General features: G+C 47.0%; 1 protein-coding gene across 1 annotated transcript in view; it reads left to right on the top strand.

Moving 5' to 3' along the window:
- The window catches only part of ZNF366 (zinc finger protein 366), a 60,841-nt gene extending 39,183 nt beyond the window's left edge, over positions 1-21,658 (top strand). Inside the window, exons 2-5 of the mRNA XM_063085072.1 lie at positions 4,522-5,867; positions 9,115-9,306; positions 17,909-18,083; positions 21,123-21,658. Of these exons, the coding sequence (XP_062941142.1) occupies positions 4,536-5,867; positions 9,115-9,306; positions 17,909-18,083; positions 21,123-21,658 (2,235 nt within the window). The 5' untranslated portion in view covers positions 4,522-4,535. The remainder of the gene's footprint in view (positions 1-4,521; positions 5,868-9,114; positions 9,307-17,908; positions 18,084-21,122) is intronic.

The following is a 21,658-nucleotide window of genomic DNA, read 5'->3' as shown; positions in this document are numbered from 1 at the left end:
TAAAGTTATATGGAAACTTTAAAAACAAGAACCATTTATTTCTTCTCTCATCTCAAAGCAGTTTATTGAGCACCTGCTTTGAGCCAGGCACCATGCTGGGGACTGGAGACTTAGCAGTGAGTAAAACAGACCCAGTCGCTGTTCTCCCAGTCTAGCAGGAATTGCAAGAGCTGGTTTGCCAATGTTGACCCAGCACTGTCCCAGTGTCTGAGACTTTTGGTTTGATAAACATCCTCCTGTCTCTAGGAAGGTGACCTCTGATATTAGAATAGGGGTAATTCTTCAGCTTCTCATACACTGGCTGAAACAGCTCATGAGACCAGCTGGTGCCCTTTGCTTCAACTACCCACTCACCAAAGCAGTCTGTTACCTATGTAGGCTTGAAGACATCTCCGTAATGGGGACAGAAAGAGAGCCATAGAGAAGCGATAGGGGAGTATCTTAAACTAGGTTTATCTTCACACCTACTGGCCTCCTTGAGTGTGGTTCACCTTCACTGCTATGACAAGACCAACTCAAGGTAAATAGGTAAAGTCTTGGTTTTGAACTTGCAAAGCAGGTGCCTAGATGCCAGGCAGTGGTGGCCAATGGCTTCCGCTTGAAAAGTGGAGATGACGTCAGTTGCCATTGATCCACTAATCACACCCCCAGCCCTCCTCTCCCACCTACTCTTTCTTATCTCTCAAGGACACCACACTGTCTAGAATTTAATGCACTTTCTCATTCACCCTCAATTTTAAGTCTCCAACAACCCTATGGGGATATCCTAACTCCCATTTCATGGATGACAAAACCAGTGCTCAAAATTAACTTGCCCAATCACCTATAGCTGCTACCACAAAGCCAATATTCAAACTCAGAGCTTCAGGCTCCAAACCAATGGTCTCTCCACTATCCCAAAGCTGTCTGCTTCTAAAATTTCAGTGCTGCTTCCTTTTTGTATATTGTTTCAACACATCTTGGTGGGGCACTATCTGACAACCTTCTGGTTTTCTCCAAGGGCTCTGGCAACAGCCACAGATTAATGACTCAGGGGAAGGCTTAGAGCTGCCCCCTCTCCCACCTCCAGGCCCTGCCTCTCCATGTTTTGGGTCTCCTAACCAGATTGCTGTCCCCAGGATTCTCCTGCCTCCTGAGTAGGAATCCTAATGCTATCATGGAAGCCTGTGGATATATTTTTAAAAATAGAGGGGAGCATGTGGGTGGTACTCATTGAAGTTTTCTAGGAGTCTATTAATATTTCTGCTGAGGTACTCAGAGTTTTAACTTGACTGATGGCAAGATAAATTATCTCCTGAGAAGACATCCTTTCCCTGCTTTTCCCTTGAACACTTCCCATCCCCGATATAGGTTTGTTTTCTGGATTTTGTGTTTGTTGTTGTTACTTTCCCCTAGGACTTCTCCTTACCACCCCATGTTCAAAGACAGGGATATTAATAACCAGCCGCAGCCACAGCGGATTTCTATCTCAAGAAGGCCAAAGGGAAAGAAGATCTCGTACTACTTGACCTCTGAAAAGACTGGCAGTGCTCCTTAAGATCTTTATGCAAAAAGGGGCTGCTTTTTTAAAGGTCTATAAAAATTTCCATGGATGGATCTCAATTTTTTTTAAACCTCCTGGGTTACTGATCTTATTCATGGGGCACACAGACTACTATTTTAGAGGTGGGAGAATCATCATATACACAAGACAGAAACTGAGGAAAATTAATTTTATGGCATTAAAATAGGTAAGAAATTAAAATGTACATATGTAAAGTGTCTGCATTTGGGGATATACTTGTGCCTTTTATGTTAAAAAAAAAAACCACATTATCTCTGTTCAACAATGTTTCTTTGCTCTACTAGGTCAATGGTAATAAAATAAAAATGCAAACACTGAAAATAAATATGCTTTTGAAATTAGTATTATATTAGGAGTAATACTCCTACTATATTAAAATGAATCAATTATTTGATTATTTCCCAACTAAAAACAAAAATATTGAACAAAGACAATAAAAATATGCATAAAGTGAAATACCTTCGGTTTCAAAATTAGTGACAATATTCCTTTGCAAGTTGGTAGCTTTCCAGTATAAGATACAGCATATGGTGTAAAGATGTAATACATCATTAACCATGCATTTTCAAGTACCTTAATAAAATACACAAGAAACTCAGTAAGTTCTGGCCCATGTTCTGACATGTCTCTTTTTCAGTAATTCTCAAACTAAGCTCTCTGATATGAAGTAGGAATTATTGCCTCCTTTAATCAGATCGGAATAAAACAGAGAGGACCAGTTTGCTTTTGGATAGGCTCTGCTATAGTTTGCCATAGGTACTTATAGCCTGAAAGAGACTTTCCCAGTCTAAGCAGCCTTTTTGCAAAAAGGAACTTATCTCCAAAGGGGTTATAAAGCCAACCGTGGCCAAAATGAAATTCCACAAAAAGGATCTGCCATTTTTTCCTTCCAGTTCAATAAGACACATTTAGCCTTGCCTGAATGCCAATTATTTTTATAGATGCAACAAATTCTTGGACCAGGGCCACACCTTGTATAACTCTATGCAGATCTAGAGATCCAGGACCTGCTGAATAGCAAGCCAACAGATTATCTAGTAAATGTAGAAAATCATCAAAGAGCCTCTGCTGTCCCCATTGTCCCTTCTGATAGCAGCAGCACCACAAATCTCATCTTCCTACCTGCCGTGCCCCTCTGGGTCTCAGAGCTAGACATTCCATTCTGCTGCTTCCCTCCTCACTTCCCACAACTGCTGTGTCTCCAAGGCAGCCGTGGTAGATGACCTAGCATTTCAGTGAGAATTTTAAGAGAAGCAAGGATTGGATGCAGGCTGGACCTCCCACTTACTGGACACACATACTCTTGTTCCTAATTACTAAGTCCCAACCCCATGGAGAGAAAGACAAGCCAAGGCTCTCTTCCCACTCACAGAAATATGGAGAAAATAGTAACAGATATTATTTTTTACTTCTCTGACCAATTTCATATAACAGCTTTAAATAATGCCCAAATATTCATATAATAAGGACACACATTTTTCCCTCAATTGGATTGTCTGCGTATGGACTGGGTAATCAAAAACAAATAGGCACATTTTTGTTTTAATTGGACTGCAGTTCTCAAACCTCTCAAGAAGACATATATGCAATTTGGAAATATCTAGACGCTTGTGAAAACTGCGTCTGCCTCACCAAGAACCATAGCTCTCATCACTGGGACCCTCACCCTGCACTGTCTGCTTTATAGCTATTCCCAGAGGCCAGAGCCCTATGTTAGTCTGGAACCCTCTTCCAGCCCTGTCTCCAATGGCCCTAGGTCAAGCCTTACACCTGGCCAGGCCAACTGGCTCCATGGGAGCCTCTGATGAGCAAGGGGGACCAATCCCATTCAAACCCAGAGGACTTGGTGAGAAAAGACTCTCACTGGAAATGTGGAGTCACCACTTGTTCATTGCATCAGTATCCATGTGAGGAAGACAGAAAAACAGCAAAGAGCCTGTGAAAGGAAACACTGCCCCTGGTGCAGACTCCAGCCTCACAGGCGCCTTCAGACACGTCTGGTGTGGTCACCAGGGCACAGTAACTGGCTCAGCCGGAGAAACGTCAGGCACCACAGGAGTCACCAAAGGCTGCCCTTTACTTTGATATCTGTATGAAGGGAGAAACCTAAGTGGGGCTTTAGAGATTCATGATCTTGGGATTTTTTTCCCTGAAGTGGCTTCAGGTTGAGGATTAGAATGTGTCAATTGCCAAGATGACTTTATAGCACTGGGTTACCCAAAATGCTTTTCTTAATCATGTTGTTCTCATCCACTCAATGCCCCTCAGCAGCACACCTTGCTCAGAGTGAACACTCAGAAAATATTACATCTGAGTTGAGCATTAAAGCCCCTTCTCCTACATGGCCTTAAATAGCCCCATCCTCCAACAGCAAAGACCTGAATATGGGAGTAGCAGTGAAAACTGGTTCCCATATAGAAGAAATGACCCTAAAAGACACGTTGAAATCACCACTAGCAGATGCAATTACATCTCAGAATGAAAAGCTGCAGCAGAATGTGCCCTAGATCTGACCCCTCCACTGAGTAGCTGTGTATATTGAGCATGTCACTTCATCTCTATGGGCCTTGGCACCCTCATCTTAAATGGGACAATGACCACATGAGTTCTCAGGTTTCTTCCCAAACAAGTCCACTGCCTCCCCCGCCAACCCCCTGCGCCCCACCTGTCCCCCGTGGTGTTGTAGCTGGATTTACACTGTAGCCCAATTTGATTCAGCCCCAGGGTGCCACCGCAGGAGGCCAGTGCTTTCCTCATTAGTAACTGGGTTTGCAAGGAGAAAGAAAAGTGATGTTTTGAATATCCCCAGGATAAGTGAGCGTCAATATGAAACAAATATTACTCTTCAAAAATTAGTACTGATTAGTAGCCAAAACCCTTAAGGGAAGATAGGATTTAAAACAAAATAAAAGAAAACCAAAAACAAAACCACACAATCAGTTTATTTCTCTTTAAAGGAAATTTGCCAAGGATGCAGAAGGAAATGAAGATGATCAAAGATGAGGATGTGCATTTCGACTTGGGTATGAAGAGGACCCCCTCCTTTCCCCACTGCCCGCAGCCAGTGGCTTCCCGAGGGAAAGCTCCCCAAAGGCACCCCTTCCCAGAGGCTCTCAGGGGGCCTTTCTCCCAGTTTCGGTATGAACCTCCTCCGGGAGACCTAGACGGATTCCCTGGGGTCTTCGAAGGAGGTGGGTCTCGGAAACGGAAGAGCATGCCCACAAAGATGCCCTATAGCCACGCTGCAGAAGAAGCCGCTCTTGCCCTCCACCCCGAGGAGAACAAAACCCACGGCCCTTCGAGCCTGCCTTTGCTGTTCCCGCAGCCCCCGCGCCCCAAGTATGACTCTCAGATGATCGACCTGTGCAACGTGGGCTTCCAGTTCTACCGCACCCTGGAGCACTTGGGGGCCAAACCCGTCAAGCAGGAGCCCATTAAGCCCAGCGCCGTGTGGCCCCAGCCGACACCCCCTCCATTCCTGCCCACGCCCTACCCGTACTACCCCAAGGTGCACCCGGGCCTCGTGTTCCCCTTCTTCATGCCCTCGGCCGCGCCCTTCCCCTTCGGCCGGCACACCTTCCTGCCCAAGCAGCCCCCCGAGCCTCTGCTGCCCTGGAAAGCCGAGCCCCAGGACAGTGAGGAGACCAAGCAGAAAGTGGAGAGGGTGGATGTGAACGTGCAGATCGACGACAGCTACTACGTGGACGTGGGCGGGGCGCAGAAGCGCTGGCAGTGCCCCACCTGCGACAAGTCCTACACCTCCAAGTACAACCTGGTGACGCACATCCTGGGCCACAGCGGGATCAAGCCGCACGCGTGCGCCCGCTGCGGCAAGCTCTTCAAGCAGCTCAGCCACCTGCACACGCACATGCTGACCCACCAGGGCACGCGGCCCCACAAGTGCCAGGTGTGCCACAAGGCCTTCACCCAGACCAGCCACCTGAAGCGCCACATGATGCAGCACAGCGAGGTGAAGCCGCACAACTGCCGCGTGTGCGGCCGGGGCTTCGCCTACCCCAGCGAGCTCAAGGCGCACGAGGCCAAGCACGCCAGCGGCCGGGAGAACATCTGCGTGGAGTGCGGCCTCGACTTCCCCACGCTGGCCCAGCTGAAGAGGCACCTCACCACGCACCGGGGCCCCATCCAGTACAACTGCTCCGAGTGCGACAAGACCTTCCAGTACCCGAGCCAGCTGCAGAACCACATGATGAAGCACAGGGACATCCGGCCCTACATCTGCTCCGAGTGCGGCATGGAGTTCGTGCAGCCGCACCACCTCAAGCAGCACTCGCTCACGCACAAGGTACCGCGGGGCCCCGGGCGGCCGGGCGGGCCTCGGGGAGAGCCAGCCGAGCCCTGGGCACCGGCGCCGGGACCGTGCGCCTCCCACCTGGGCGCCCGGGAGCTGCGCATCCCTGGGCAAGGGGCTCCCCTGCCTGAGCCCTGAGATTCTTCCTCACCTTTAAATTGGAGGCAATGAGGAGAGCCCTTTCCCCAGTCAGCATTCTGGAGTCCACGGTGGGCCTAGAAATAGATAATACAGACATCCGGAGGGGAGGACGAGGAAGGATGGAGGGCACAGATGGTGGTCATGCTGTTGCTTCCTAGCCCCCAAGAATCCCTAGAATTTTGCTTCCAGAAACTTCAGCCAGGGAACTAGCATGAGTGTGTCCTCAAACCCTAGATCACCTCTATGCCTGGCATATGCCAGTGAAAACCTTCTTCTAGAGAATTTTCTTGGTTGTTTGCTACTAAAGCACTGGCTACCTTTTGGTTTGTTTTCTCCACCACCTGTAAGACCGGCTTGACATGCAGGTGGCTCTGAGGGGAGCAGGGCTTGACCCATCCAGCAGGGTCTATGCTTCCCCAGGTTGAGCCCCTACCTAGTTGGGTTCAGTGCCCTGTGCTTTGTATGGTAGGAGGCGGGAGAAAGCATCCTTCTCTATTTGGGTTGGTTTTATCTTCCTCAGGTTTTCAAGGAGAAATACAGGCCCAAGGGTCTAAGTTCAGCCTAATTTATAACCAAAGCCTGGAGTCATTAAGCTGAACTAGAACAAGGCCCTAGTGGCATCCCTGAAACCTTACCCCAGCAAAGCTGACTTGGGTCTGCTTTGAGCTTCTGAGAGGGGAGTTTTGCTCCACTGACCTCTACCCTCACACCCTTGACCTCAGGTGGTTTTCTCGGCAGGAAAGACTGCTGACAAGAATTTCTAAAACATTCTTTCATTCTGAAAGGTCAGCGGAGGACTTTGCCCAGCTGGGATAATGTTTCTATGCTGCTATAATGGGTTTCATTTGTTAGGTTAGGACAAAACACCGGGCATTTTCTGGCTCTGCAGCAGAGATGGAATGTGTGGCTGCCTTGTGGGCTCTGCACAAACAGCTCCTGCCCTACAAAAAGCACCTGTAGATACCATCCAGAGGGGAGTCACCTGCCAAGTACAGGAACCATCAACAAAGGACCTAGGCTGATACATAGCCACAAAGGGGACCATTTGCTTATTTCAGGGCCTCCTGCATATGTGGGAAAGGAATCAAAGGTGCATTTTAGAAGAAATAGATTCGGTAAGATAGTAGAAAATGAAGTCAAAATGGGAGAAACAACCTGGAGTCTGAAATAAGTTTAATTTGAATTAGGAAACAAAATGCAAACAGCGAGCAGTAGTGTTTATTGAACACGTGCTCTATGGCAGCTGTTTTACTTTTCATTTAATCCTCATTTACTTCTCAGCAACTCTAAGACCTACTCCCAGTTGGCAGATGAAGGCATGGAGGCACGGGGAGCTCACTCAGGAATCTGCCACCAGCACGGGTCTTGAACACTCTACGGTCAAGACGTCCCCTTTTCCATCCCCTACCCCCTCCTCGCCTTACCACCCCGAGGCTCGAGGCTCGCTCTCTGTGATTTCACTGGTCCTATCAGAGACACAACAGCTTCCTTTGTTGCCCCAAAGCTGTGTTCAAATTCCTATTCATTTGCCTTTTAGGCAAGCTCACATGGGAATCAAACTTTGGACACAGAATTCTCTTTGAAGAATTCTGAAAACAGTGATAAGTAAAGACTTCTCTTTGGTCCCAGGACCACTGGATCATACATATAGCCAAGCCCAGAGAAAATCTTGAGACAAGAAAGATGCTGATGTGAATTTTGAAACCCATCAAGAAAATATTTTTCATTAATTTCATAATTTAAAACTCACTGTTTGAATATGCAATACATTTAAAAAATTCATCTTCTTATAAGGGCGTTAAAATTTAATTTTTAAAGGAGATTGATTCCTAGATCTCTTTATTAGCATAAATCCATACTCATCTGCAACCGTCTAGATTAGAGAGTGTTGGAGCTGGGAAGAACCCCAGGGTTCTCGTGACCTACCACTTCCTCTTGAGATGAGAAGCCTTCACCAGGAAAGGCCACAGGACTTGTCTAAAGTTATGCAGCCAGTAAATAGCTGGGCAGAGACCTGAGTCCACCCTGCAGTGCCATGGGCTCACCAGAACTGAGGAGTGGTACTTTCATGCCCCAAATTAAAGAAATAGAAATCTAGGCAAAGAGAGTCAGGGCTGAGTTTAGAATCCCTCCCTCCTTAGGGATACCAGGCATTATGGATTTTATAAGGCACAGTTGTTAATTAACTTGTTTTAATCCTGTAATAACCGTTGTTTTGGTGCCATGGTTCTCTAAGTTTTCCTTCGCAGAGGTCATTCTGGGTCAAGATTTCTGGCAAAGACCTTATCGAGGAAGTGATGGTTAAGTCAGGGTTAGCTAATGCTCTACTCAAGCTGAGTCCTGGAAATGCTCTCAGTTGAGGGCATTGGTATTTACATATTCAAACACTTCTCCACAAACAGCCTCCTGTCCTTTTTTCTAACTCAGAAAGCTGTCCCCTGCCAAATTTCTCTATAGGAGAGAGCTGGCTTAGAGGAAGCTTCATAACCATGTCACACAGATGTCAGTATGGCCTGTGGGAACCCAGGGGACCAACTCAAGAGGGCGATTATCAAGTTGTAATTCATAGAAGTGTGGATGCGAGCTATTCTTCTGGGATTTTCAAGCCCATTAATGAGCACTCAAGAGGACATTGGTTTTCATATAAGAAATGATAATATCAGTTTAGAAGGTTTTATTTTTATTTTTTCATTGTCATGAAAGCTGGATTATAGACTCGTTTCGCATGTCATTCCACAGTGCTCTTACTAAAATCCTATTAATCCCTGAGAACTGTTAATGCAGAATTAACCCCAGCAGCAACAGGAGCAACAAAAGCAATGACTGTCTTTTCCCCTAGTGGTCTAGTTAGTTTATGGTTTTCAGACGAGATCAGGCGCGTTCAGGGTGGTATGGCCGTAGACTAGTTTATGGTTTTCAGGGAAAAAAAAAAGATTATGTAATCAACACCTTTACCAAGGCTAAAGCTACACCATTTGGAACTCAGGTACTACCAAACTCTTGGTGGATTTATGCGGCAGAGAGGAAAAGAAAGCCTGTAATTCTGATGAAGGCAGGTTACCTGTTCACCACCACTTTTCTGAATCTTGCCTTTCTGCAGGGCGTGAAGGAGCACAAATGTGGGATTTGCGGGCGGGAGTTCACCCTGCTGGCCAACATGAAGAGACATGTGCTGATCCACACAAACATCCGCGCCTACCAGTGTCACCTCTGCTACAAGAGCTTCGTGCAGAAGCAGACCCTCAAGGCGCACATGATCGTCCACTCTGATGTGAAGCCTTTCAAATGCAAGGTGGGCAGCGGGCCCTGGGAGGAGGGCGGAAAGGGAGGACCAGGATTGAGCAAATGCCCTATGGGGGCGGGTCCCCAGGGAACCTTCTATTCCATTTCATCAATGGGGCCACTGAGGCTCAGAGTAGGTCCACAGCCAACCCCAGTCCCATCTGCGCTCTTTCCCTCTTTCTACATCTCCTACGCTCACACCAGCCCTGGGAGCCTGCCCTGCTTGGTCTCACTGTGTCATCAGGGCCTGGGGGTGGAGGCAGGTGGTAGGGGAAGGTCTGAGGGTGGAAGGCCCCTTTGGAGAAGGAGGTTGTTAAAGGATGAAGGTGCTGTGGGGAGCACCTGTTCCAGAGAGGACAGACCAGATGCAGCCCTTCTCCCCGTACAAGTCAATGAGTAGTACACAGAAAGGAGTCAGAGAAACTTCCAGCATAGTCCCCTTTCCTTCCCTCCTCTCCTACTCCCCTCCTGACATTTGGGCTGAGCCATATAATTTGAGGGCAGGCCTCCCAGAGAGGAGGAAAGGGATTCCAAAGCTAATCCTTCAGAGGACTTCAGAAGAGCTTGCTCGGGCCGAGGACTAACTGAGCACAGTCATCTGAAATGTTTTTCACTTACTTCTAAGTACCATATTGCACAGGGATTGAGCATCTTTGTTAAAATCTCTGTGGTGTCAGATTAACTTGGTTGGGTTTTTATTTCATCAGCTGAGAAAATGTGTGAGTTGGAGATTGGTAAAGCCCAAGGTACTGACTGGTGTTAGTCACAAATGCTTGGGCTTCCCAAGGCTGTCCCCACCCCCAACATCGTTTTCCTTCTCCACTTCTAAAATGAGAAGGAATCTTGCTCACGATTGGAATGTACTGGTAAGTGTCATCCCAGTCAGGAGGAGAGGGCTGAGGGGGAAGAAGAGGGAAATTACCACATTCAGATATCACCATAGCCCTTCTTTTTGAAAAGTAAGTCTTCCTGCCCTCTGTTACTGCACATCTGATGGGGTCTGAATGATACTCTTGGTTGATCCATATTCCTGAAGCAGGGTTCCCTGCATCCTGCTTTAATCCCTCTGCAGCATGTCCCCCACTTGAAGAACCCCCTGTGAAGCTGCCTTCTTTCCTGTGTTGGCAACTCCTGGACGGGGTGAGGGGTCAGGAACCAGAGCTTCCCTAGACCTGTGTGGGCATTGTCCGGAGGTGGGAGAGGGAGGCTTTTCCCTCCAGCCTTTTCCTGCCACCCACTTCTGTTTCCCCTCCTTTTCCTCAAGTTCCCAGTGGTTTGAAAGTCAATTTATGTCCATCTTGAGTCAGCCAAGCTAAAGGGGCAGGAAACTTCACGCAGGATGGCCGCACAATGGTTAGGGCCCAGTGCAAAATGGAAAGGTAAGGCCCCTTGTTCAGACATTGTTAAGAATTTCAAGATGGTGAAAGTAGAGGATTAAAGTGCACTCATGACCCTTTTGAATATGGGATCCTGTGTGGCACACCGGTGAAGCCAGCCGTGGCTGCATGAGGCCGTGGACTCCACAGACCACCTCTTCTCTCTTCAGGCACTTCTTGGATTTGTCTTCTTCATTGAGCCCAAAGAGCACTGCACAGTTAACAGAGAGGTTCCCTCCTACAAAGGGTTACTGTCTGCTGTAATGAAAGTGTGAGGAAGGTCTCTGCCATTCTCCACTGCTTGAGTTGAGTTTACTCTCAGGCTTCAAGCATTAACTGTATCTTTTATCTTATCAACTGGTAGTGGAGTAAAGTTGTTAAAATATAAAGAGAGCTATTTAGCATAGTGTATTGTCCCCTAAAAATCCACCCCTGTCCAATCCGGCCATCTCCCACCTCCACTTCATCAATTCTGGTCTAGCAGTAGTGGTACAACCAGGCAGAAAATATCCCTGAAATCAAGAGATTTATCAGGGGGCAGAGCCAATGCAGGTTGTATGTGATTTAGGGGTACAGAGGCAGTTCTAGAGGGGCCTGGAGGATTTCTTAGACCAGGTAGTATCTGAGCATCTAGAGGGTTCTCTCTCATGCCAGTGCACAGAAGACTGCACAGTGCACTGCAGCCTGGACCAATGATGCAGCGAGCCAACCTGGCTGGTATTTCAGCCCTTCCTTCCCCAACGACTGGCCCCTCATCCTCCATCCCAATGACAGTGCACCGTCCATGGCTCAAAGTGCATCTGACAGCTTTACAGTTCAGAAACTCCATTACACCTCTGCATTGAGGGTTAACTAGGTTCTGGGAGCCTGGTCCACACCATCAGATCCCATGAGAGAGTGGTTTATAAAACGGAATGCCAGATTTGAAACAATGTAGTTTGTACTTTACAATAGGAGATGGGCTTGGCATAGGAATTGGACTGATCTTTTTCAGAGGTCACTTCTTCCTGGTGGGTAAGTCCTCTCAGGAGACCACACTTTAGGTCAGGAGGCTGCCTAGAGGGTATCTATCATTAGACCAAAAAAAAAAAAAAGATAATAGTAATGGATGTTATAGGGCATTTTTGGCCAAAATTAGGTGGTCCTTCTCCATTCTTATACATTTCTGAAACAAGAACAGATTTCAGTTACCTTGACCCAGAGCTCCCTGTCTCCTGGAAAGTGCCAGAAGCATACTGCCAGGTTCTTCCTGTCCCTGTCCCCATCTCCTTGCAAAGCGTCCCCCTCCTTTATGTACCATCAGCCTTCTTCATCTCAAAAGACTTTCAGGGCATGTCTGAGGATAAAGGCTATGTAACAAGGCCCTTTGTGTTTGTAAACTAGCTTCAGATCCCACTGTGGGATGGGCCACCTCAAGATGGTGTCCTGTGGACCTTGCTTCCTATCTGTGTGGTGCTGGATTTTTGGAAATCTGGCCGTGGGTGGAGGTTGTTGGGGGGTTGGGAGTTAGGAGAGGGATGAAGGGCCACTTGCTTATTGCTGTGAAATTCATAGCCATCCGAGATCACTGGCTGGCTGACTGCATGGTGATGTTGGAGAACAGCCCCAGCTAACTAAACTTGAGCTTTCTCATGGTAACAGGGAAGAGTTATTCCTGCACACAATTGACGTGGCTGGAAAAAAGAGGTAGGCCTCGCTCCAGCCACACACCAAGAGTTAGCACTATCTCCTTTAACCAAGGTCTTGCAGCAAGGAAGATTCTTTTAGTAACAGATTCTAATTTCTTAGGATTCTCATCATTAAAATTTCTTTCTGACATAAATCCCTCCTCCTGTCATGAACTAGTTTTCTCCGGTCCTGAGCTCAGTGGAAACAGCTGTCCCTAGCAGGCAGAAATGTTCACTCACTGTGGGATTAGGCTTTAACAATACGATGGAAAATTAAAGAGAGAAAAGGTTTCCATTCTATGTTTCTTTTTTTCCCCCCCTTATAAAAAAATTACTGCCCTTCTGGGCTCTTTTGCTATTGGCTCAACTTCTGGACTCCTTGCTTCTAGGAGCCAGCTGGAGTTTTTCCAGAGACCTGAGCCTGTAGACTTAAGCCATGTTTCAGAAATATGCTTCCCAGATTCTGCGTAAGCACACAGGCGTTGATTTGGATACTGTCCTTGTAGCGGCCGCACTCCATAATAGCAAAGAACCAGCTGCTGTCTTTGGGAAACCTGTCCAGGAAAAGCAGCCATCCAGAATTTCCGGGACAAATTCTCTTTTGAGATGGGTGAAGCCAGGAGCTGCCTAAGTTATGAATCACCAGGTCATCTGCAGCAGAGGATAAGGACTGGAGACAGAGCTGTTAATAGAGGGATGAGGTCTCCCTGAAAAGTGTCCCCACCAACACTGCCAAACTGGCTCTGTTTCCCCCTCAAGCTTTTTGATGCTCCAAAAGGGGAGAAACCAGTTGAGGTACTCTGAGGCCCCAGTGTTGGGGTCAGGGTTTGCAGGCTGGCATTGAGGGGGTTAAGGCAGTGACCAGATAGCAGCCTTTTGGCAGCAAAGCCCTCCTCAGCAGAAGGAAGGATATAGCTGTATGAGCTGCCTGCCTAACAATGCCTCACATGTCCCCAGGGGCCGCCTGCAAATAGATTTCATCTTGCTTTCTCTTGTACTTTTCAAAGCTTCCTGTTTTCTCACGGTCCTTTTGGACAGTTTACAGTCTCTCTCTCCCTCCCTCCCTCTCTCTCCCTTTGAGGAAAGGAACACCCTTCTTATTAAAGGAGAGAGAGAGAGGAGAATGTAAGGGAAAGGCAGTTTAGCAGAGGCCATTCTCCTCAGCTACAGGCCACAGCTCTTTGACCTTTTCTCTCAGAAGAGGAAAACACAGGTTTCCTGGTGCATCTCGGTTTTGAAGCTCATATCAGGAGGGTTGGAGCATGGTGGTGTGCTTCTCCTTGGCTTTGTGGGCCTCTGGCCCCAGCCAAGTGGCTGCTCGCTGCCATCCCCTGCCTCTGCCCACAGTGACCTCTCCCTCTCTGTGGCTGCTGGCCGGCAGCATCGTCGCGGGGGCTGCTGGTGGGAAGTGCCTGAGGCCCTGGATGGGGAGAGAAAGGGCTCCAGGGAGCCAGGCCAGGAGGCCAGGAGCAAACAGGGCATCTACCAGCTGTTCAAAGGGCAAACCGAAGACTGGGAAGCCAGTTGATGGGCTCTGGGCTGAGTCTTCTCTTTCCAGCCACATTGCCCAGTGCTGGGTCGGGCACGATTGCCTGCATTTCTATGAGGCCTCAAGTAACCGGGAAGGCGTACCCAGAGGATTCCTCATTTGGTCCTTCCTTTAATATTACCTCCAAATAATCTGGTTTAAAAAGACAGCACCCTCATCTTAAAAGATCTTTCTATTTCTGGAATGTAAGAGTCTACTATGTACGAGATAATGATAGTAATAAGTGCTAATATTTACTGAGCTTCTACTGGCTGCCAGGCTCTTTACATGAACTATCTCATTTGAGTCTCACAACAAACTTCACAAGGAACAATGATTATAATCAACATGTCACAGAAGAGAACATGGAGCAAGTTCTCTATCCTGTGCTGTCACCGCCACCTCTGCTCTGCCGTCTCCAAGCATAATGATCCGTGCAACCCATTTTTAAAGTACAGTTCCAAATATTTGTTTCAATTTTTTATTAAATTTTTGGGCCTACCTCCTTCTTAAAAAGTGGGTAGATGGGGAAGCTGCGATTCAAGGTCAGAGGCACACTGATGCTGCTCATTAGAGCAAATGAGAATTCAAACAAGCCGGTGGAGGTGACCACCTGGAGGATGAAGTTGGAGTCCTCGCCACTCCAGTGGTTTCCTGCACTGACACCACCCCTATTTCAATGTCCACAGACATTGGCAGGAGATGATTCAGCAAGCCCCAAGTTAGGCGAGCTCTTAGCTTCTCATCTCATGATTAAAGGAGGCCTTTGTGCTTTTCCCTGGAGAAGAAACTAGAGTTTTGGTGATTCCTTCTCAACCATTCTTTTTCCTTCCCATCTAAGTCCCCCATCCACTGTGACAGTTCTGCTTGGAGCTCCCATTTCAAACCCCGTCCTCTTCTCTGGCTCCTCTTTACTGACAGTGTCTGAGAGGTCTCTCTCTTAATTTCACAGACTAACATACCTTTATACACTTGTGTATTGTCCCGTGAGGACAGTCCTCAGAGAGAGATGTAGACATCAAATGTTCTGGACAAGGACAAAAATACTTTTTGGAAGGGTCGGGGCTGAGGGGAAGAAGCTAAGTACCTACCACTGAGATGTGAATGGAGCCCAAGGACATCTGGTCCTGAGCTAACTGACTCTATCCTGCCACTGAGGATTTTAGTTTGCAAACTAATGTGTGTAGGTGTAGTGCAGGGAAGGAAGAGAGCTGGTGATGGCTGCTTTTTAGGATTTTTGCATGAAGTCATGATATTTTCCTGACTTGTTTGTTCATTCCCCCAATCAAATACTTGTATATTTATTAAGTGTACTATGTGTGTGGCCCTGTGCTTGATACTGAGGTTGGCCACAAAAGAAAAGGAAAGTGGCCCTCGCCTTGGACACTGCCTGGGACACCATTTAGGGTGCCAAACACCATTATGATGAGCCACATCTCTGTGTATGGAGTTGGGGGAGGGTGATGAATGGGACCTTGGGCAGGTGAATTGCAGGGTCTGTGCTGACCCCAAAGTCCCAGCAGGTATGGCAGCAATAAGCAGGCAATTGTTATCACAACAGTAACCATTACCTTGGTGTAAGGTTGACTGAAGTGTCTGAGAATATCTAACAAAGAGACTTTATCCTTGTGTCAAAACAAAAACAAAGGCACGCTACACATTCTTCAAGGCTAGGCTAAAGTTCTATCTCCTTTACAAAATGCTTCAGACCAATCCAGCTTCTAATACCTCAGCAACCACAGAAAATAACTAAAAGAGGAATTTCTCCCACCGTGGGAGCCAAGTGCTGAAGCACCCATTGCTTCCTTTCCATGAGCTCTGAGGCCCACTCATGCCTGGACTAGGGCAGTCGCCCAGTTGACCCTCCAGCCTTCAGCTCCTCTCCCGCTTCACATCTGTGCTTAACCACCCAGGGCTGCATCTTTGATCAATTCTGCTGCTGTGATGCGTCCCCCTGCTTTACTCCTCAACAGATGCTGACTGAGGACCTATCTTGTGCCAAGCTGACACTGGGCAGAGAATACAATAAAAAGGCAGACGGAGCAGTCTCCTGGGTGGGGACATCTGAAATAAGTAGGGACTGAAGCACTAGTTATGCTCAGCAGCTGCAGCAGCAGCATCACTTCAAATAATCAGGAACCATCCCACAAACGAAATAAGGGATGCTTTTTCTAAAAATGACCCACGACTGGCAACACCTAATGAAATATTTCCATATTCAAAGATTTTTTGCTCAGCCACGATGAAGTGGGTGAATGAACCTAATAAATATAAGTCTACCAGAACTTTTACACATCAGCAAACCTAAGGCACAGATTGATATATCTTAATAGATTATCTCTATTGAGAACATAAGAAAACAAGTACCCATCCCCCATATCGCTTCTCTTGGGGAGTTGGAATTACATCAGCTCTCTCATCCTCCTTTCCTCTGGGGTCACCATTTCCAAATGAATGTGGTGAGCAGGCACTCTGGATGCTGAGCTTGGAATCCCACCCAGCGTGCCAAATTCATCCTTGCTATGAAGGAAGCAAAAAGGGAAAAAAACCCAAATATGAATCATTCAGAAATACAGAACCGGAAGTTCATTATCCCTATGTGACTTATCTGGGGCAAACATGTAATCCCAGGCTGCCTTCCTCTTACCACCCAACACCCTTTTAGGCTGATCTCCCCAAATCACCATTTATTAGATCTACTTGTTCTTCCAGGGCCAGCTCAACTCTCACCTTCCATAGCCATCTGAAGAAAATGCTGCCTCCGTTAATAAAAATTCAATCCAGAATCCCCAGCATTGGCCCTGACAATATATCTCAGTGAGAAAGGAAAGCTGGTATAAGCCTCAGCGGACGCTGTACCCCGAGTCCTCTCTCTGTGTCTTCTCTCACTGCATGTCACTGCCCCAACCACCCAACACTCTGCCCAGGTGCGAACACACTATCCCTTCTCTGCGTTCCTCACAGCACAGCTGAGGCAGGGCTAGCGTTTCCAAACCCTGCCCTACTAAGGCTTGGGGACAAAACAGCGCCCCAGAGCAGCTGCTTCTGTTGTACTTTCTGCATCTTCATACATTGTCTTTGAACAGAAGATGTTGCTCTTCCAAAAGAAGTTGGAGGACCACTGTTGTGGTTCATCACATATTTGCACTTTGAAGGAGATAGAGACAAAGAATGAAAAACAAATGGATAAAACACATTTAATTTTTGTATACCTGGGATTATACTCTCACTACTTCAAATTTCTACCCAGAAAAAAGACAAACTTCTTCCTTAGATGTCTCTTTGTTCCTTTTAACTTTGAAATCTATTCCAATAATTAGCAAATTAAAAAATTAGAAAAGCAAATTAAATAAAATAGCAAATTAAAAAATTAGACTGCCTGATACAATCTAACAGAAGAGTTATATTGTGGCCTGAGGGGACCCAGTATGGTGTGATGGTTGTCCCATGTGGCCTCTGTTGTCCCATGGCCTGAGTTCATTATCCCAGCTCCAGCACCCACGAGCTGTGTGTCTTGGCCAAGTGACATAAGCCCTCAGTTTGTCCATATATAAAATGGGGGTGATACAGCAATGATCTCATAGGATTGATGTGAGAGTAGAGTGAGATATTCCATGGCCGACTTAGAACATGGCTTCGTATTGTTAATATTCCATAAATATTAAATATGTAATCATATTCTTATTACTAAATTGAAGTGCACTTTGAGCAACTGCTTTTAAGATCAGCTCTTCTCCTTTTCCAAAAGTTGTATTTAAAAGAAGCTTTACAGGCTTTGCACTTTTTACCTTGAGTTTAAAGATCCTTTTACACTAGAAACAAATCTCACGAATCCTTCCCTCCCTGCTCCATCTCTGAGTGTGGGCAGAATCCTGCCCCCTCCTGACTTCCAGGGGGATGTTATCCTTGGAAGTAGTTTAAAATGCCAAGATTCAAACACAGTGGAAGCACTGTGGGTCACAGCACGTCTGTCCTCCATGGGCTTGGATGTGGGTTTGCCTTGGCAGAGTAACCTGTGTTCTCCTCGTCTGTCTCCAACAGCTGTGTGGGAAGGAATTCAACCGAATGCACAATCTGATGGGCCACATGCACCTGCACTCAGACAGCAAGCCCTTCAAGTGCCTCTACTGCCCGAGCAAATTCACCCTGAAGGGGAACCTGACGCGCCACATGAAGGTCAAGCACGGGGTCATGGAGCGGGGCCTTCACTCTCAAGGTAATCGCTCATCCGGTAAGCCCCACACTACACAGTCCAATGGGTGACAACTGGGAGTGGAACTTTTTTTTATGGGGTGTTACTTTAGGGGGTGATTCTTGTCAAAAAGGGGAGTATACAGATAGAACAACTGAGGCTTCAAGAGATTAATTTGCCCAAAATTGCTCAACTGAAAAGTGGCAGAGTCAGGAATTAAACCTAGATCTTTCCAGTTCTACAGCCTCTATCGTATCCACTTCACCGTGTCACTGCTAAAGGGCACGTAATTTTCTTTCCTTTTTAAAAAACAGGCCTGCAAGTTCTGCTGTCACCAGAAGTGTGTTTGTGGCAGGCTAGCTTTCCCCCACCTGTGCACAAACAAATACACCCAGGGACAATTTTCCTTCTTGGTTAGGGCAGATTGGCCCATACGCAGAGAGCAGGGGCTACATCTTCCCCACTGAGTCCTCACTGAACTAATGAAAAATTCTCACCTCCTTTATTTTCTCAGTCCCAGAGCCCTTAGCAGTGAAGAGTTTATGTTCCAGATCTATTGAATTCAGCAGGGTTGTTCCTTAGCCACCTAACCAACCAGTCCTTCAATAAACAGGCAATAAATGCACCTCTGTTCAATGTAATGAGCTACATGCAGTGGCAGGTATGAGGCAAATTGGACCATCTTTGCCCGTGTGGGGAGAAAAGAGAGTTTTACATGTAATTTACAAAATCAGATTAAATGCTTTTTGATATTGGTATGATCAAAGCACAGGGTGAGACATTTTAGGGACAGTATTGCTTATCCCACAAGTCCATGAAAGAGACTGTGTTATTCTCATTTTATATAAGAGGAGACCAAAACCAAGAGGTATTACATAAACTGCTCAAGGTCAGAAAGCAAGTCTGAAGGCAGAACGGGGATTCCAACTCAAGTATTTCTGAATCAAGCCAGTGCTCAATACCTTAGGCAAAAACATGGAGCAATTTGTTTGTGTTTGTTGCATCTTCCACCCCCTTACAAAAGAGGTGGTCAAACGGGCACAGATATTCATAAACAAGATGCACACCGGTGCAGACAGCACGAAACAAAGCAATTGTAGCTTTCAGATTGTCCACCACACCCACTGAGTTTATGATGTTTCCTGTGTGATAGGGAACTGTGGTCATCACGAAACAAGGGTTGGAGTTTGTGCAAAAAAAATTGTGAAAAAATTCTGCTTAAAAAAAAAAGGGATTTTTTTCCTGAGAACATTTTTCTCCTGAATTAATCATTGAGTCTCTAGTTGCCTAAGCCACTTCCCAAGTTAGGCCTGGATTTTTCCAGAAGAGGTGAAGTTTACTCAGTTGCCAGGATGGGAGATACACGAGGCAGTGAGGAGACAGCCCTCCAGCTAAAAGCCTGACCTGGTCACAATGACCTACTCCACACTCACGCTCATATCCTAAAAGGTTCCTAGAGGCTCTGTCATCTGGAAAGATAAAGAGCATCACTACATGAGGGCACTTCAAAAAGTTCATGGAAAAATCGAATTAAAGGATAATACGAATCTTTCCATGAACCTTTTGAAGACCCCTGAACCTTTTGAAGACCCTTGTATATCAGAAGGTTGCTTTGAAAATTTCTAACAGACTTTCAACAATTTTAGTATTTTCATCTACAAAGGCTATTAGCATTTTTTTCACTCTAGTTTTTGAAATGGCTCAAAAATGATTAGAAAAATTAAAAAGAATCTCTCTGTCCCCCAACAAGATTAAAGATACAGACTGCCTCACTGCCCGACAGTATCAAGTGGAAAATGGTTGGCAGCAGGGCCCCCTACCTTTCCTTTTGCACCCCACTCCAGAAGCATGGTCTGGCTTCCCCCCCGGGCTCCTCCCCTCCTGTTTCTCTTCTTCAGTGTCCTGGCCTGTTCCTCAGGGCCTGCTGTTAGCTCAACACAGGTAGAGGCCTTAGAGATTGGATCAAATGGAATACTACCACCTATCTGTAGGCTGCTGAAAAGCCCATTCCCTACAGGCCCTCAAACCAAAACTGAAGTGAGACCCTCTTAAATCACTTTGCCCGTGACGGGGACACTTGTGGTGGGACACAGGCGCTTTGTGAACACCTCAGAGAACCCTTTTGTGCCCTCTCTGTGTATGCACAGGGGTCAGGGTCATGGAGTGTCTTCCTCACCACAAATGGAATCTGCTTTTTTCAAAATGAAAATACCTTTATTAATGCTTTATTTTTTTCTTATGGTAAGACATATGCTCACTGTGACAAATAAAATAAGAAAATAGAAAAGAAAATGTACTTGGAATACAGAATTCATCATCAATTTTGAGATTTGGCATACATCCTTCCAGACACATTTTGATACACACACAGATACAGAGACAGAGAGATAAAATTGGGTCTGCACTATAAATATATATATATGTTTTTTATTTAAAATATAGAGAGAATACCTTTATATTTTTTTTTATTTTTTATTTTATTATTATTTTTTTTTTGTCTTTTTTCGTGACCGGCACTCAGCCAGTGAGTGCACCAGCCATTCTTATATAGGATCCGAACCCGCGGCAGGAGCGTCGCCGCGCTCCCAGCGCCGCACTCTCCCGAGTGCGCCACGGGCTCGGCCCGAGAATACCTTTTTATGATCGTTAGTAGGTCTCTATATCACCTACACATAGTTGATGATATGGAGGTGCCATTATTTGTTTAACCAAATCTCTACCATTAAATACAAAAATTGTTTTCACATAATAAAAAATGTGGGGGTGAGCATCCCTACGCATACATTTTGTGTACCTGCCTGCTTATTTTTCATAGTTTCAATTCTCAGTGGCATAATCAGTCAGATCTCATTTTTGAAGCTTCGTTGCATGTTGCCAGATTCACCTCCAAGGGGTTAGCCCGATTTACACACTCTGTGTGACAAGCCTCCCATGTCCACACCCTTACTGGGAATTATTTAATTTTTAAATGCACGATCAGAATAGGTTGAAGGGCCTGGGCCCCACCCCCGCCCGATTCCTCTGCTCTTCCCGGACGCCTGAGCTCTCCCTCCGCTCCCGCAGGTTTGGGAAGGGGGCGAATGGCGCTGGCGCAGAGCGGCGTCGTGCGGAGTCTGGAGCAGGAGGAGCCCTTCGACCTCTCCCAGAAGCGCCTGGCGACGGGGCCCGCGTTCCCGTCGGACGAGGAGAGCGCCAGGGGCAGCCCCTGCCACGAGGACGACGACCACGACGACGACAACGGCTGCGAGGTGCGGCCCGACAGCCCTGGCCCGGCCCCCCGGAGCCAGCAGCCCTGCGCGCCCCGGGACGTGTCTGCCACGCCCGAGCAGGCCCCGGAGGCGCGGGGGGCCACCTGCGAGCAGGAGGCGGAGGTGCCCGGGGGAGCCCGGCAGCAGCGGAGCCAGGGCCGGCGGGGGGCCGAGGGCGGCCCGGGGAGGGAGCGCGGCCGCAGGGACGAGCGCCTCAGCCTCAGGGCCCTTGCGAGCGCCCGGCGGGGGCCCTCTTTTTCTGATTACTTATACTTCAAGCACAGAGAGGACAGTTTGAAAGAATTACTGGAGAGGAAAATAGAAAAACAGGCAGTGCTTTTAGGTATCTAA

The sequence above is a fragment of the Cynocephalus volans genome, chromosome 2 (genome assembly GCF_027409185.1).
Source record: "Cynocephalus volans isolate mCynVol1 chromosome 2, mCynVol1.pri, whole genome shotgun sequence".
Taxonomy (NCBI): Eukaryota; Metazoa; Chordata; class Mammalia; order Dermoptera; family Cynocephalidae; genus Cynocephalus; species Cynocephalus volans.
This window is presented reverse-complemented; position numbering and strand designations above follow the sequence as displayed.